This window comes from Geotrypetes seraphini, chromosome 14 (genome assembly GCF_902459505.1).
Source record: "Geotrypetes seraphini chromosome 14, aGeoSer1.1, whole genome shotgun sequence".
NCBI classification, from domain to species: Eukaryota; Metazoa; Chordata; class Amphibia; order Gymnophiona; family Dermophiidae; genus Geotrypetes; species Geotrypetes seraphini.
The window spans coordinates 46,440,483-46,454,625 of record NC_047097.1 but is presented as its reverse complement, the minus strand read 5'-3'; the positions used below and the strand labels follow the sequence as shown (position 1 = coordinate 46,454,625).

Here is a 14,143-nt window from a genome sequence, read left to right as displayed (position 1 = left end):
CCTTGACTACACACGCGGATATGTATATCCTTGGATGAATAAAAAAGTAAACACACGGAGGAGTCGACAGACGGGAAAAAAGGTGCTGTTTAAAATGTTCACTAGTGGGTCCTCTACAGAATCAGATGAGCAAGTAACATCTCAAGGAAAGATTCCAGTTAAATCAGTAGAATTTCAACCTACACTTTCGGATTCTTTTTTACGATTGCCCACTCAACTACCTGCAGAGGCGACGGAGACAGTGGACCCAGTAGTGAGACCCAAGGTCAATCGACCCAAAGAGAAGAAATCAACACGCAAATAAACACAGGCGTGTTTAACTTGTCCTCGAGAGTCCTTACAACAGCGGAGGAGGACTTGTTAACTAAAGGACTATCGTTTGTGCCTGTCAACAAGTATGATGCCTTTCAGACCCGAGCGTCCCTATATCGATTCTTCCGGGTCCTAAGGCTAAAAACTTTTTTTGCAGACAAGTCATCCACAACAGACCCTATAGAAGCAAGAGGAATGAAATCTAAATCTAAGTGGATCCCTCCAGGAGCACCTGATGTTTCTGTAGCAGCTTTTGAGAGAGCAGTATTAAGAGACGTTGAGCTTGCTGAAAAATCACAATTAAAATGTGGCTCTAACTTATCATTACAACAGTTCAGCTTGCTTCGGTCATTACAACAGGATCCTACTATCATTATCCAACGCGCCGATAAAGGCGGTGGGATAGTGATACAGGACCATGATCAATACTGTATGGAAGCCTTAAGGCAACTATTAGATGTTAGCTTCTATAGGGAAGTCGATGTGGATCCCACTAAGGATATCAAGATGGCAATTGATATCATATTAAATTCAGCACGTCAAGCTGATGTTATCACAGCTAAAGAGTTTAAATGTCTGAATGTGGAATTTCCGGAAATTCCATATATATACTTTATCCCCAAAATCCATAAGTCCTCTACGTGCCCTCCGGGCCGTCCGATTGTGGCTGGTATTGGTTCAGTGCTGGAACCTCTGTCAAGGTTTATAGATAGCTTTATCTATAAACATGTTGGCACTGTTCAGTCCTACGTACGGGACTCTTCTCACTTCCTGCAATGTTTGCAGAGTTGTGAGGGTCAAGATTGTAAACTGTTAGTAACTGCAGATGTTTCCGCCCTGTATACCAACGTGCCACAATCGGCGGCCCTGACAATTATCAAGCAGGTAGTTAGTAAATCTAATATTTCAATTCAAAAGAAGGAGCTAGTAGGAACTTTAGCTGAATTTGTGGTGTGTCAAAACTATTTCCAATTCGCAAATAGGTTCTTCTTTCAGACCAAGGGGGTGGCCATGGGGGCTACGGTGGCCCCGTCCGTCGCCTGCCTATACATGTCTGAATATGAAGACAAATATGTCTATACCTCCAGATGGTTTAGTAAAGTTGGTCTATGGAGAAGGTATATAGACGATGTATTCTTCTTGTGGAATGGGGAGTATGACGAATTGGAGGAATTCCTAAAAGAATTGAATCAGGCAGATCCCAATATAACTCTTACTCATGAAGTAAGTAGTGACAGGGTATCCTTTTTGGATATCCAAGTAGTAAAATCTCAGATCAATTCTCAAGTATGTTATGATACTACTCTGTATAGGAAACCTTCCGATCGAAACACTCTCCTACACTATCATAGTCATCATCCAAAACCCCTCCGGGACAGCATCCCGGTGGGACAATTCTTAAGGTTGCGGAGGATCTGTTCTGACGAGTGGGACTTTCAACAGCAGGCCACGCTTTTATACACAAAGTTTTTGGAGAGAGGTTACCCTCCCCGGGTAATCAAACGGGCATGGAAGAGAGCCCGCAACTGCCAGCGGGAGTGGCTATTTCATCCCCAACAAAGGGAGAACAGTGGGGCCGTGGTATGTGTATTGCCTTATTCCAATCGAAGTCAACAAATTAGAAAAATTATTTTGAAACACTGGCCAGTGCTGCAGGTACATGAGAGCTTGAATGACATCCCTTTATTTGCTCACACTAGGGGCCGGAATTTAGGTCAGATTTTGAAACACCGTGACCCTGTCCAACAGAATAGAGAGGGTCCTCACGTATGTTGTCATCAGTGTGTGTATTGCCCTCATGTCCTCAACACTGACCAAGTGATAATTCCTCAAACAGGGGGCAAGAAATTTTATTTAAGAACAGGTACTAATTGTTTGTCATCTGCAGTAATATATTGCATTATTTGCCCTTGCAGGCTATATTATATAGGACACACTCGGCGTGCTATCAAAATTCGCATTGCCGAACATTTGAGCAATATAAGATGCAAACGTGTTACTGCCCCCTTAGTCAGTCATTGGATTGAACAACAGCACTCCATTGAGGAATTACAATACACTGTCCTTATGTGTGCTCATAAAAAATCTGGAAACATTACTCAATATCTTCTTTATTTAGAGCAGAAGTTTATATTTCAATGGCATACCTTGGCCCCAGCAGGATTAAACAATGATATTGAATGGTTTCAACTATAATCTTTCACTCATGATGTAATGAGTGATGATGTAATAGGTAGTAAGGGGAGTGTATTTAAAGCGTGGCCTGCTGGGAAGTTCCTCTTGTCAGCAGTGCGTGTGTGAGCAGTATGGAGTGTTTGTGCCGGTAAGTTGCAGAGAGAGTGTTTATATTGAGTATTTCAAAATGTATTGTTTATTAAGTTAGCAAGCTGTGTGGTGTAGTGTTGATTTGAGTCATCTTGTAATTGTAGTACCCCTCCTGAAGAAGCCAGCGGGTGAAACCTAGGTTGGGGGGTCGGTATTGTGAATAAACGGAGGAGCCCGGAGCAGTTATGTGTATCATCCACACCATTCAAAGTTAAGTTGCTGTCAAATTTATTATTTTATTTTCTTCAAGTTTATGTGCTGTTATTTAGTCTTTGTTTGGTGGAGGAGACTGTGAACAACAATGATGGTCTCCTTAATAGCTGCTCCGTGAACTTGTTTCACCGGACCTCAGCTGTGGGTCTGAGTGTTCACTTAACCACATCAACTTGTGTTGTAATTTGTGCTTGAAGTAAAACAAAGGTGATTAGTACAACAGTGATTTATAAGTATCACCTTGGATAAAAATATTCCCTTGCTGTTTTTTGATTGAAGTTGAGTTGCCATATCCTAGACCATCGCTCCAGTAGGAGTAGGTCGTGCATCATGTTGTCGGGCACTGAATCTTCGTCTGTTGTGCATTTGCCCACTACATTACTCAGTTTGGCGTCATCGGCGAATAATGTTATTTTACCACGAAGCACTTCTGCCAAGTCTCTTATAAAGATGTTGAATAGGATTGGGCCCAAGACTGAGCCCTGTGGTACTCCACTAATCACCTCCGTCATTTCGGGACACAATAATTTATTTAAATTGATTTGGAGCCCGTTGACATCTTATATTATTACTTCAATATAGTAGGTCTTTGATTATGAGTCAATTTTTGTTGATTTTCATACACATCCAGGGAAGGATGTGGGGGGCTATTTCTGTCCCAATTTTGACCTAATCCTCTGGCCTCTGAAGTTTTAACTCTACAATCTGCCTTATCTAAAGTCTCCCCATGGCTTTCAGATAGTTTTTATGTACACAGGAAAATGGTTGTTGCTGGAGAGAGCGATACCAAAAGGCCTTGAGCATGTGCAAATGCTCAAGGCCCAGTCCAGCCAGCCCAGCCCAGCCAAGAAGGAGGATCTTCGGGCACCGGCACCGGCATGTCCTGTGCGTTGGTGCTGGAGCCAAATCGGGGTAAGGGATGTTATTTCAGTGCTCGGAGGGATGTAGGATCGCGGGGGAGGGGGTGGTCGACATGAGCGGGGGGGGGGGAAGATGCCGGTTTGTAGGGGGGGATGCCGGATCGCAAGGGGGGTATGGAGCAGCAGCGGTAGCCTCAAGGGGGGTATGTAGCAGCGCCAGTAGCCTCGGGGGGGGGGGAGAGAAGGAGGTGGACCGTATCAAGCAAGGTTCCCTTACTTCCTATGGGGAAACTCGCTTTGATATACGAGCAATTTGGTTTACGAGCATACTTCTGGAACCAATTATGCTCATAAACCAAGGTTCCACTGTACATGATTAAATTAGCTTCTCTCTTTTTTTTATATTTCTGGGTCATAGACTGTAAGGTCCATCTGGTATTGTCCTAGGTTGCAAATGCTGAAGTTGCCATCCAAGATCACTCCAGCCTATCCAACCATCATGTTTTCAGGATATCTACTAGAGAATGACACAGGGGAAAAAATTTGTCCCCGTCCCCGCGACCACTATCCACTTCCCATCCCTGCGACTACTGTCCCCACCCCGTCCCCTTTGCATCCATACAAGCCTCAGTACTGCAATATTTAGCTTATTCCCTCCTTATAAATCAAAGTTCTGGCTACTGAACTAGAGAAAGAGATGTTCAGCTGGCAGGGCTTTGTTTATAAAGGCAGGCGTTAAGGTCTAGCATGCATGTCAATTCAGCGCATGCTAAGTGCGCGCTAAAACCACTATCGCAGCTTAGTAAAAGGAGCCCTTAAGAGTGTCTTGCATAAGTGCCAACCATAGCTTACCCCTTCAATGCAAACTTGTGTCTCTCTATTGCAAACAGTGAAGTTATCTTTGGCCGCAGATGTTTTACAAAAGGCAGTAGTACCACTGCACGTGCCCACATGTGCACACTCTGATTCCTCACGGCATTTTTCAATACTCGATTTGAAAGTGCACAATGGCGTACAACATGGACCTTGACTGGGACTTAAGAAAAAGAATCACATTAATATTTCATAGAGAAAGACGTTTTTAAATATAAATTCTATGCAGACTTCATTTGTGAATACAAGTTCTAGAATTGTACTATTCCTCCCAAATAAGTTTTGAAATATAACAAACAACAAATTGTGTTAAATGCTTAATACCCATTTTATCCTAATGTTAACTTCTAACACAAAGCTGCGTTAAATGGTTTTGTGATAGTTTTGCATTAAATACTTTTGTGGCACACGGCATGGCATTTTAATATGTTAAGTCTAACTGGCAGGCTCAGAATATACGTAGCATTGAAATTAGCCTGTAGTAGGCACCTCATATTGCACTTTTGGGTGTGTATGTGGGGGCTGGGATTCTTCCTAAAACTGCAAATTCTGTAAATACTTCAGCATGTTCTAGTTAGATATTATAACGAAATTTAAATTTAATAAAATCTCATGTTGAAATACCGCGTTTCCCCAAAAATAAGCCCTAGCATGATTTTCAGGGTAGGTTTTAATAAAAGCCCTACCCTAAAAATAAGCCCTTGTCCCTGGATTCACTGGCAACAGTGCTTCCCCCCCCCCCCCCCCGCCACTCCATCCTTGTCTCCCATCCGAACCCCGCCAACCGTGACCAATAAATACCTTCCTCCAGAGCATCAACAGGCCAGCAGTACTCTAAACAGGCTGCTTCACGGCCTTCTCGCTGGGAAATTCCCTCTGACGCATCACTGATGATGATTCCCTCCGACGCATCACTGATGATGCAACACAGCACACGGAAGGCCCCGGCAAGAAGGCCACGAAGCAGCCTGTAGAGTGCAGCTGGCCCAACGCTGATCTGGAGGAAGGTATTTATAGCTCGCGGTCTGCAGGTTTCGGATGGGAGGAAAGGATGGAAGGTCAGCGGTGGGTGGGTGCTCAAGGGTTCTGCTGCACAAGGGATGGGAGAGAGGAAGGGAGAGAAGGATGGAAGCTGGTCAAGGGTTCTGCTGCACAGGGGGATGGGAGGGATAGAAAGATGCTGCAGAGGGAAGGCACAAGAGGATGGGTGAGAGGGGAGGAAAGATGTTGCACATGTGGGGGGAGAGAAAGGAAAGAGGAAGAATCGAGATGAAGGAAAGGAAGGGAGAGATGATCACGTACATGAAATAAATAAGCCCTACCTCGAAAATAAGACCTAGTGCGTTTTTTGGGCCCAAAATGAATATAAGACATTGTCTTATTTTTGGATAAACACGGTAGATCTGACAATATAAAATACCCCCTAGTTTTTTTTACATTTGCAAAATAGCTAATATTTTCCATACCAAGAAGTTTATATTGGCAATTAACACAATTGAAAGAAAATCTTTGAAAACAGCTCATAAATCAAAAGAAGTTGTTTGTTTGTTTTTAATCACAGCCCTAAAACCTAAGGAAGGAAGAGCATGGATAAAACTCACCAAATACCAGACAGCTCTGAAACAAAAAATAAATAAATCCCTTCTCCCTCCCATAGGAGAGAATGCTGATTTACAAACTGATGTATATAAAAGTCCAAAATACAAAGGAAAATTGATTTAAAATTAAGAACTCTCTTCTCCAAGCTGAAGAACCCCAATCGCTTTAGCCTTGTCTCAGGTATGCTGTCTGCCTGGTGCCAAAATTCAAGATGTTACAGAGAGCTTGCAGAGACTCATCAACCCTGATGACTATTATCCGATGCTGATCATCCACGTTGGCACTGATGATGCTGTCAGGTACCCCTGCGAACATATCAAAAGTGACTTTGTGGCTCTGGTAGAGAAGGTGAAGCAGTCAGGTGCGCAGGTGGTATTCTTGTCCATCCTCCCTGTCAAGGGTAAAGGCCAGGGCAGAGAAGCTCACATCCTGGAAATAAATGTGTGATTACGTGAATGGTGTCAGAGAGTGTTTTAGCTTCCTGGGCCATGGGATGATTTTCCAAAGGCTGCTGAGCAAGAATGGTATGCATCTCTCAAAAAAGGAAGTAGTGTCTTCAGCAGCAGGCTGGCTAATCTACTGAAGAGGGCTTTAAACTAGAATCAATGGGGCACAGTGATCAAAGCCCCTGGGTCAGTAAATCTCCAAATACCTCTACACAGATGGGAAAAGGGGCAATGTCTGGAAAGCAGTATATACGAATGTTCGAAGAATGGGAAACAAAATTCTGGATCTAGAAGCAGTGATGGAAGAAGATTGGATTAGATATCGTGACGATCACTGAGACATGGTTCACAGACATCCATGACCAGGATGTATTTATACCAGGCTATAATCTGTTCAGGAAAGACAGGGTATTAACGTAGAACAAAATCTTTTCCAGAGAAAGGAAAATGGTAAAACCAGAGGACATAATTTGAGGTTGAGGGATGGGAGACTCAAGAGCAATGTAAGGAATTCTTCTTTACGGAAAGGGTGGTGGATGCCTATAATGCGCTCCTGAGATAGGTGGTGGAGAGGAAAACGATGACGGAGTTCAAAAAAGGGTGGTATGAACACAGAAGATCTAGAATCAGAAAATAATAGTAAATATTGAAGAACTAAGGCCAATACTGGGTAGACTTGCACAGTCTGTGTCTGTTTATGGCCGTTTCGAGGAGGATGGGCTGGGGAGGGGTTCAATGGCTGGGAGGGTATAGATGGACTGGAGTGAGCTTTAACGGAGACTTTAGTAGTTGGAACCTAACAGTAGTACCGGGCAGAGCTTTAGATCCTTGCCCAGAAATAGCTAAGTTTTAAGTTTATTATGATTTTATATACTGCCTATCAAGGTTTTCTAAGCGGTTTTACAATCAGGTACTCAAGCATTTTCCCTATCTGTCCCGGTGGGCTCACAATCTATCTAACATACCTGGGGCTATGGAGGATTAAGTGACTTGCCCAGGGTCACAAGGAGCAGCGTGGGGTTTGAACCCACAACCCCAGGGTGCTGAGGCTGTAGCTTCAACCACCGCGCCATACACTCTAAGGAGAAGAAGGAAAAAAAAAAACCCAACAAATTTTTAGATTGAATCAGGTTGGGCAGACTAGATGGACCATTCGGGTCTTTATCTGCCGTCATCTACTATGTTATGTAAAAAAATGAAAGGGGGAGAGTAGTGTTATATGTTAAAGATCATATTAAAGCCACACAATTGTAGGATTTGCAGGGCAAGGAAGAGGCACTGTGGATCAATTTGGAAAGTGAATAGTAAATATATTTACATTGGTGTGAAATACAAACATCATTCATAGACTGAAGTGGACAGATTTAATAGTAGACATTTAGAATATATCTAAAACAGGGGGGAAGTTTTACTAATAGGTGATTTAAACATGCTGGATGTTGATTGGGGTATCCCTATTGTGGGGTGTTCTAGAAATAGGGATATCCTGGATTCTCTACAAGGAGAACTGTTCCAGCAGTCAGTAATGGAACTCACACGGAATAGGATCATACTGGACTTGGTGCTTACAAACAGGGAAAGTGTTTCTGATGTTACAGTAGGTGATCATCTGGCAACCATTGATAACTGCATGTTATAGTTTAATATAAAGACGGGTATAGATAGGGCTCATTCAAAAGTAAAGGTTCTAGACTTTAAAAAAACTAACTGTTCAGATGGGGAATTACATCAAGGGATTGTCTGGATGGGAACGTCTGGAAGGAGTAGAAATGCAGTGGACAAAATTAAAAGAAGTTGTTATATGGATGACAGACCTTTTTGTGAGGCAAGTAAGAGGAAAAGAAAGCCTAGTTTGGTTCTCAAAGTAGTAGCTGAGAAGGTAAGGAATAAGAAGTTAGCTTTCATAAGCTACAAAAGATCGCAGAAAGAGGAAGACAGGCAAAAATATCTGGAAAAAAAGTTAAGAGAGGCTGGTCAAGTATTTAGAAAAGCAAAGATGCATATGGAAGAAAAAAATAGCAGACACGATAAAACAGGAAGACAAAGACTTTTTTAGATATATCAGTGATAAGTAGTGCAAAAGTGGCATTGTGAGAATCAAAGGTGAAGGGGAAAAATACATAGAAGCTGATAAAGAAAAGGCTGCATTGCTTAACAAATATTTCTGTTCTGCGTTCACAGCTGAAGCGACAGGAGCAGGACCGCAGAAGACAAATGTGAATAGGAACGGAAGAGTGGTAGACCCTAATTGATTAAGAGGGTTGCGTTCATGAGGAGCTAGCTAAATTACAGGTAGGTAAAACAATGGGGCCAGATGGTGTACATCCGGGGGTGCTGAAGGAACTTAGGGAAGTTCTGGTGGTTCTGTTGACTGATCTTTTCAATGCTTCTCTAGAGTCGGGAGTGGTACCAGAGGACGTGAGAAGGGCAGATGTGGTTCCATCTCCACAAAAGTGGAAGTAAGGAAGAAGTGGGGAATTACAGGCCAGTAAGTCTGATTTCTGTGGTAAAACAAATTAATGGAATGCTTTTAAAACATAGAATGGTGAAGTTTCTGGAATCTGGTGGATTACAGTACCGAAGGCAACATGAATTCACCAGAGCTAGGTCTTGTCAGACAAATCTGATCAATTTCTTTAACTGGATGAACAGAGAACTGGATAGAGGGAGTTTGGGAGGAGAGAGAAATTCACTTCACCAAACTGTTCTTGATGGCAGCTCGCTTGGTGCTGGTGGCTAGTTGGAAAATATCTGCTGCTCTGGACATGCAATTATTGCTAGCTAAACTGGATGATTGGTACTCTCTGTATATGCTGACAGCCTTGAAGCATCATAGGATGGGGAGTTTCATTAGGAAATGGCAATGCTATGAAGAGTGGAGGAACACTGTACCCTGATGTATGTTGTATGTGGGATCTTGAGGGGGGGGTGGAGTTAATATTGCTAGTTGTTTTCTGTATCATGGACATCTTGTGTATGATACTTTTCAGTTCTATGGTTCTTTTGTTTATTGATCTTATGGATGCGTTGTTCTGTATAATGTGCCTTGGCAACAAATAAAAGCTATAAGTTAAAAATAAACAAAACTAAGGTTGTTTATTTAAGTACCAAGACATCAGAAGAAAGGACTTGAGTGGCCTGGAAACTTTATGCACATCATATCAGTCCATTAAAAATGTGCCATAATATTTGCTCCTTCAAACTACAGGGAACATTATCAGTACAATACATCCATACCTGCACAATTTCCCAGGTTTTAATTTGCATTTCTTATCTTCTGCCTGGTTTGCATCATAACAACAGTCATCTTTACACTGGTCATTGTAGCCACAATCACATTCTTCTCCTTGTTCCACTAATCCATTGCCACAGATAGGTTGTCCAGATTCTGGGAAGAGAAGAATACACATTGTAGCACAACCAAAACAGAATGGAAGGCCATGTTGGACATTTGCTACAATACAAAACTTTCAAGAATTGAGCTGTCTTGAGCTGTCTCAAAACAAATCTTTTTACATTCAATGATGTATGTTCCCAAATAACTGATATTTCTGTAAATATGAACAGTAAGATTCAAGGAATTTAAAAAATATATTTTTTACCCCCAGTACTCCATGTGGCTTCACTTTCCTTCACCCTTTTTCAGTCAGGTCCATGAATCCATTCTGGTCCTGACATCTAGAGAGATGCTACTTTCTATGGCAAGGGAAGTAGAAAATAGTAGAAGCTTCACTTCCACTTTCCTCCCCCATGTCCATTTAACTCCATTATATGAGGATCTACACCTGCAATCCTTGCTCTGTTATGGACCAAGACACTATCATATTAATTTGGGGCCCAAAAAAGGCACCATGTCTTATTTTCAGGGTAAGTCTTATTTTTTTCATGTACAATGATCATCTCTCCCTTCCTATCCTACACCCCAATTCTTCCTATTTCCTTTCTCTCCCCCACATGTGCATCATCTTCCTCCCCTCTCACCAATCCCCTTGTGCAGTATCTTTCTATCCCTCCCTCCCATCCCTTAGCATTTTTATTTTTATTTTTTTGCTACTTCAGCTTGTCTGCGGTGTTCTTTGCTCACATGTTTAAAGACAATAGACTGTTTTCAGTCCAATTCTTTATATGTGAGTTTGCAAACCATTGGACCCCTGAGGAAGGCGTAGACCGTGTAGGGTCCGGTTGGATTTTTATCACAGTATTTTTTATCATTGTACTTTTTAAATTGAATTTTCATGGTTTATATACCAATGTTTAATAAATTATCTCCAGAACATCTGTATCCACAGTTTTTGTTTTCATCGGTGGATTGTTTTCATTGTGGATCATTGGGTCTCTCCATTTTTCTTTGTTGTGTTACAAGACCATCACCAATCTAATACATACCAACAAAACAGATGTTCCTCTTCTTCTCAAGAACTTGGCTGATATTTCCAATACTACATGTGGAAAATTTGTTGTTGTTAAGTTTGTCTCCAGATGTAGCTCTGGCATACATAATATAATTGCCATTCTCCTTATGGCCCAAATTTTTGGATTCTCCAGGGGTACACTCAGTACCAGAGTCATGCTGAAAGCAGAACAGAGAGAACTATCATAGGTAAGGCTTTGTTTCTTATAGTACTGCCTTATAATAGAATCACTTATTTTTCTAAAACATTGTTTAAAAAAAAGTATCACTTTATCCCTTCAGATTTTGTATACAATACAGAAATCAGTTCCAATCCTAAATTGCTGTTTTCTTGAATTGACAAATGAATAGAATTGTCCTCAAATCTCCAATGTTATATGCAGACTCACCCATGCCAATGTATAATATGAAATTTGAACAAAAAAGTCAAGGTATCCCCTTCTCCTTCCAGGTTTTACCACGTCAGGTTAGTTGTTTTTGGAGATTTCTTATTTGTCATCTTCAAGTATCAATGTAAATAAATCGAGGTGTAGATGTATTGCTAATTATCACGGTTTCCCATTCTGATTTAAATAAAGTACTATAAAAAAAAACAAGTGCTCACCAATGGCCTCTGCACAGGCCACTGATAAAACTTCATTCGGAAGACTATTAACAGAGTAGAGGAAATTCAGAAAATGGTTCTTTTACATGGTACTGAATCAGCACCACAAGTTCTATCAAAAGGAGACTACTGTAGAAGTCCTAAATAGTTATCATTGACCAGAGAAGGGGAGGGACAATGTGATAGAAACATTCAAACACTTTGAAAGGTTCAAATAATGTACAAACACATGCTTTCCAATGGGCAGAAAAGTTACTACTTACTACTACTAATCACTACTTACTACTACTACTACTAATTAGGAGGGCAGAACTTAAATGGGAAACCAAGGTGGCAGGGGAGCCCCTTCTGATGATTCAGACAGGCCTTGACCTGTTTTTGGCCGCCGCGGGAGCGGACTGCTGGGCAGGATGGACCTGTGGTCTGACCCGGCAGAGGCACTGCTTATGTTCTTATGTACTTCTATACTGCTACTCGGTTTATGTAGCAATAGACACTTTATAGCAGGTACTTTCTCTGTTCCTAGTGGGCTCATAATCTATGCAATGACCCAGATATATTTTATTGTATATTATTTGACAGTGTTGCACAACAAATACAGTAAGAAAGTGGCAGAAACAGGCAACAAGACAACGAGCACAGAGCTCAGTGTTTGTCCTGATTGCACTGCTCAACAAAGACCAACATTAACAAAACGTTTCTGTGTTCATGCTCCTTTTTTCCCTCCTCAGTTTGCAAAAAATGTTGTTACAAGTGCATTCTTTTCGAATCATGTATTTTATACTTTCTATGGCACAACCAAAATGGTTTACATACAGTATATGCAAGTACTTTCTCTATCCTTAATAGACTCACAATCTAAGTTTTATACCGAGGGAAATGAAGGGTCACAAAAACTACAGTGGGAATTGAACCCAGTTCCCCAGGCTCTCAGCCCACTCTACTAGCCATTAGGCTTCTTCACTAAACCACACAGTGCAAACTGTTGCCTGGAAGGGTGCACATGTGACGGTTTACACATGGTCACTCCTCGGGAAAGAGTGTACACTATGGGGCTCATAATCATAACTTAAACATGTCTAAAAATACACCCAAGTCGTCCCTTGGATGACCTAAAAGACAGGTCATCCAAGTGCCGATAATCAAACTGATTTTCTAGACGTGCTGTGCGCCCAGAGCTAAAAGGGATGTATCTGCAGAAATGGTTAGGGCAGGATGTGGGCCGACCTAGACTTAGTCATCCTACAGGGTTAATCAAAGGTTTTACTAGACATCCTGTACGTTGTGAGTTAGACAATGTAAAAGCAGGTCTAAGTGCCAAAAAGATATCCAAAGTGACCAGATAACTCCTGCAGAGGCACAGTAAAGCCCCACACACATTCCCCATGTCACACATCCACAAAGATCAGAAAAAAACCGTACATACCTGTCTGCATAACATCAGCACCTGGTATAGGAAAGCCTAGTAGAGCTGCACAGCAGTGTCTTAAATAGCCAGGGGGGTGGAGGGGGCTAGTGAACCATAGAGAGAAGGACCCAGGCCGGTAAGCCACTCTAAATCACTACATTTATGGTGGAACATGTGTGCCCACCAAACCCCCCCCCCCAAACCCTACTGCCATATAGATGCCACCTGCAGCCATAAGGGTTATTGGGAGGCTCACCATAACCTATAAGGGAGTTCTGGTGAGATGTTTATGTGGCATCCTTTTTATGAAGTTCACAGCAGTGCCCTGAAAGGTGCCACATTGCTCTGTTGCCATTTCAAGGTGGCCAGTCCATTACAAGACTGGCCCCTCCCACGTCTAAACAGTCTTGTTCTGGGCGTTTGGGACTTGGACAAAATTTTGGTCAAAATTATGGTATAAAGATGGACATACTGGCGGTCTGGACAAACAATAGCCTGGATGTCCAGATACATGATTTTCAAAAAAAATATTCTAGATGTATTTTTCGAGAATGAGCATTTTCTGACTTTGGGAGTTTAGTACAGAGGTGGGCAAACTTTTTTACTCGTGGGCCACAATGGGTTCTTAAATTTGACAAAGGGGCCAGACCCATCCCATCCCCACAATTCTAGATGGTTGTAGGTAATTCCAAGTAGAAAAGGATCTCAAAAACCCTTTACTAAAGCAGACTAGGTTTTCAAACACCAAAATGAAACTTAACATTACTCAAATGAATATAGTACTCACAGGAGAGCCAAAGTTGTGTCCAACCTCATGTGCAAAAGTGATGTGAGAGACCTTGGGAGGTACATGAGACCCATAGTTCTGCACAGTAATGATGCCGGTGTTCAAGGACTTCTTTTTGCCATCTGAATAGAGCCTGCTCTTCTCACATATCCCACCAGAGCTGCCTACAGTTAGAAAATAAGATAAAATAAAAACAGAATTGTTAAGATTCCCCATTCTCAACTCAGTATAGTGAACACCATTTCTCTGCAATCTGAACCTGGTCTTTTAGCTTTCCAAGATTTTTTTTTTTTTAAATCAAGAGT

The 14,143-nt window shown here is 41.8% G+C and overlaps 1 protein-coding gene across 1 annotated transcript in view; it reads right to left on the bottom strand.

Annotated features, from left to right (window-relative positions):
- ADAM10 (ADAM metallopeptidase domain 10) overlaps nucleotides 1–14,143 on the bottom strand; it is a 217,220-nt gene that overhangs the window by 40,260 nt on the left and 162,817 nt on the right. Inside the window, exons 9-12 of the mRNA XM_033920375.1 lie at nucleotides 13,839–14,002; nucleotides 11,015–11,198; nucleotides 9,866–10,016; nucleotides 4,563–4,746 (exon numbers count right to left, since the gene is read on the bottom strand). Of these exons, the coding sequence (XP_033776266.1) occupies nucleotides 4,563–4,746; nucleotides 9,866–10,016; nucleotides 11,015–11,198; nucleotides 13,839–14,002 (683 nt within the window). The remainder of the gene's footprint in view (nucleotides 1–4,562; nucleotides 4,747–9,865; nucleotides 10,017–11,014; nucleotides 11,199–13,838; nucleotides 14,003–14,143) is intronic.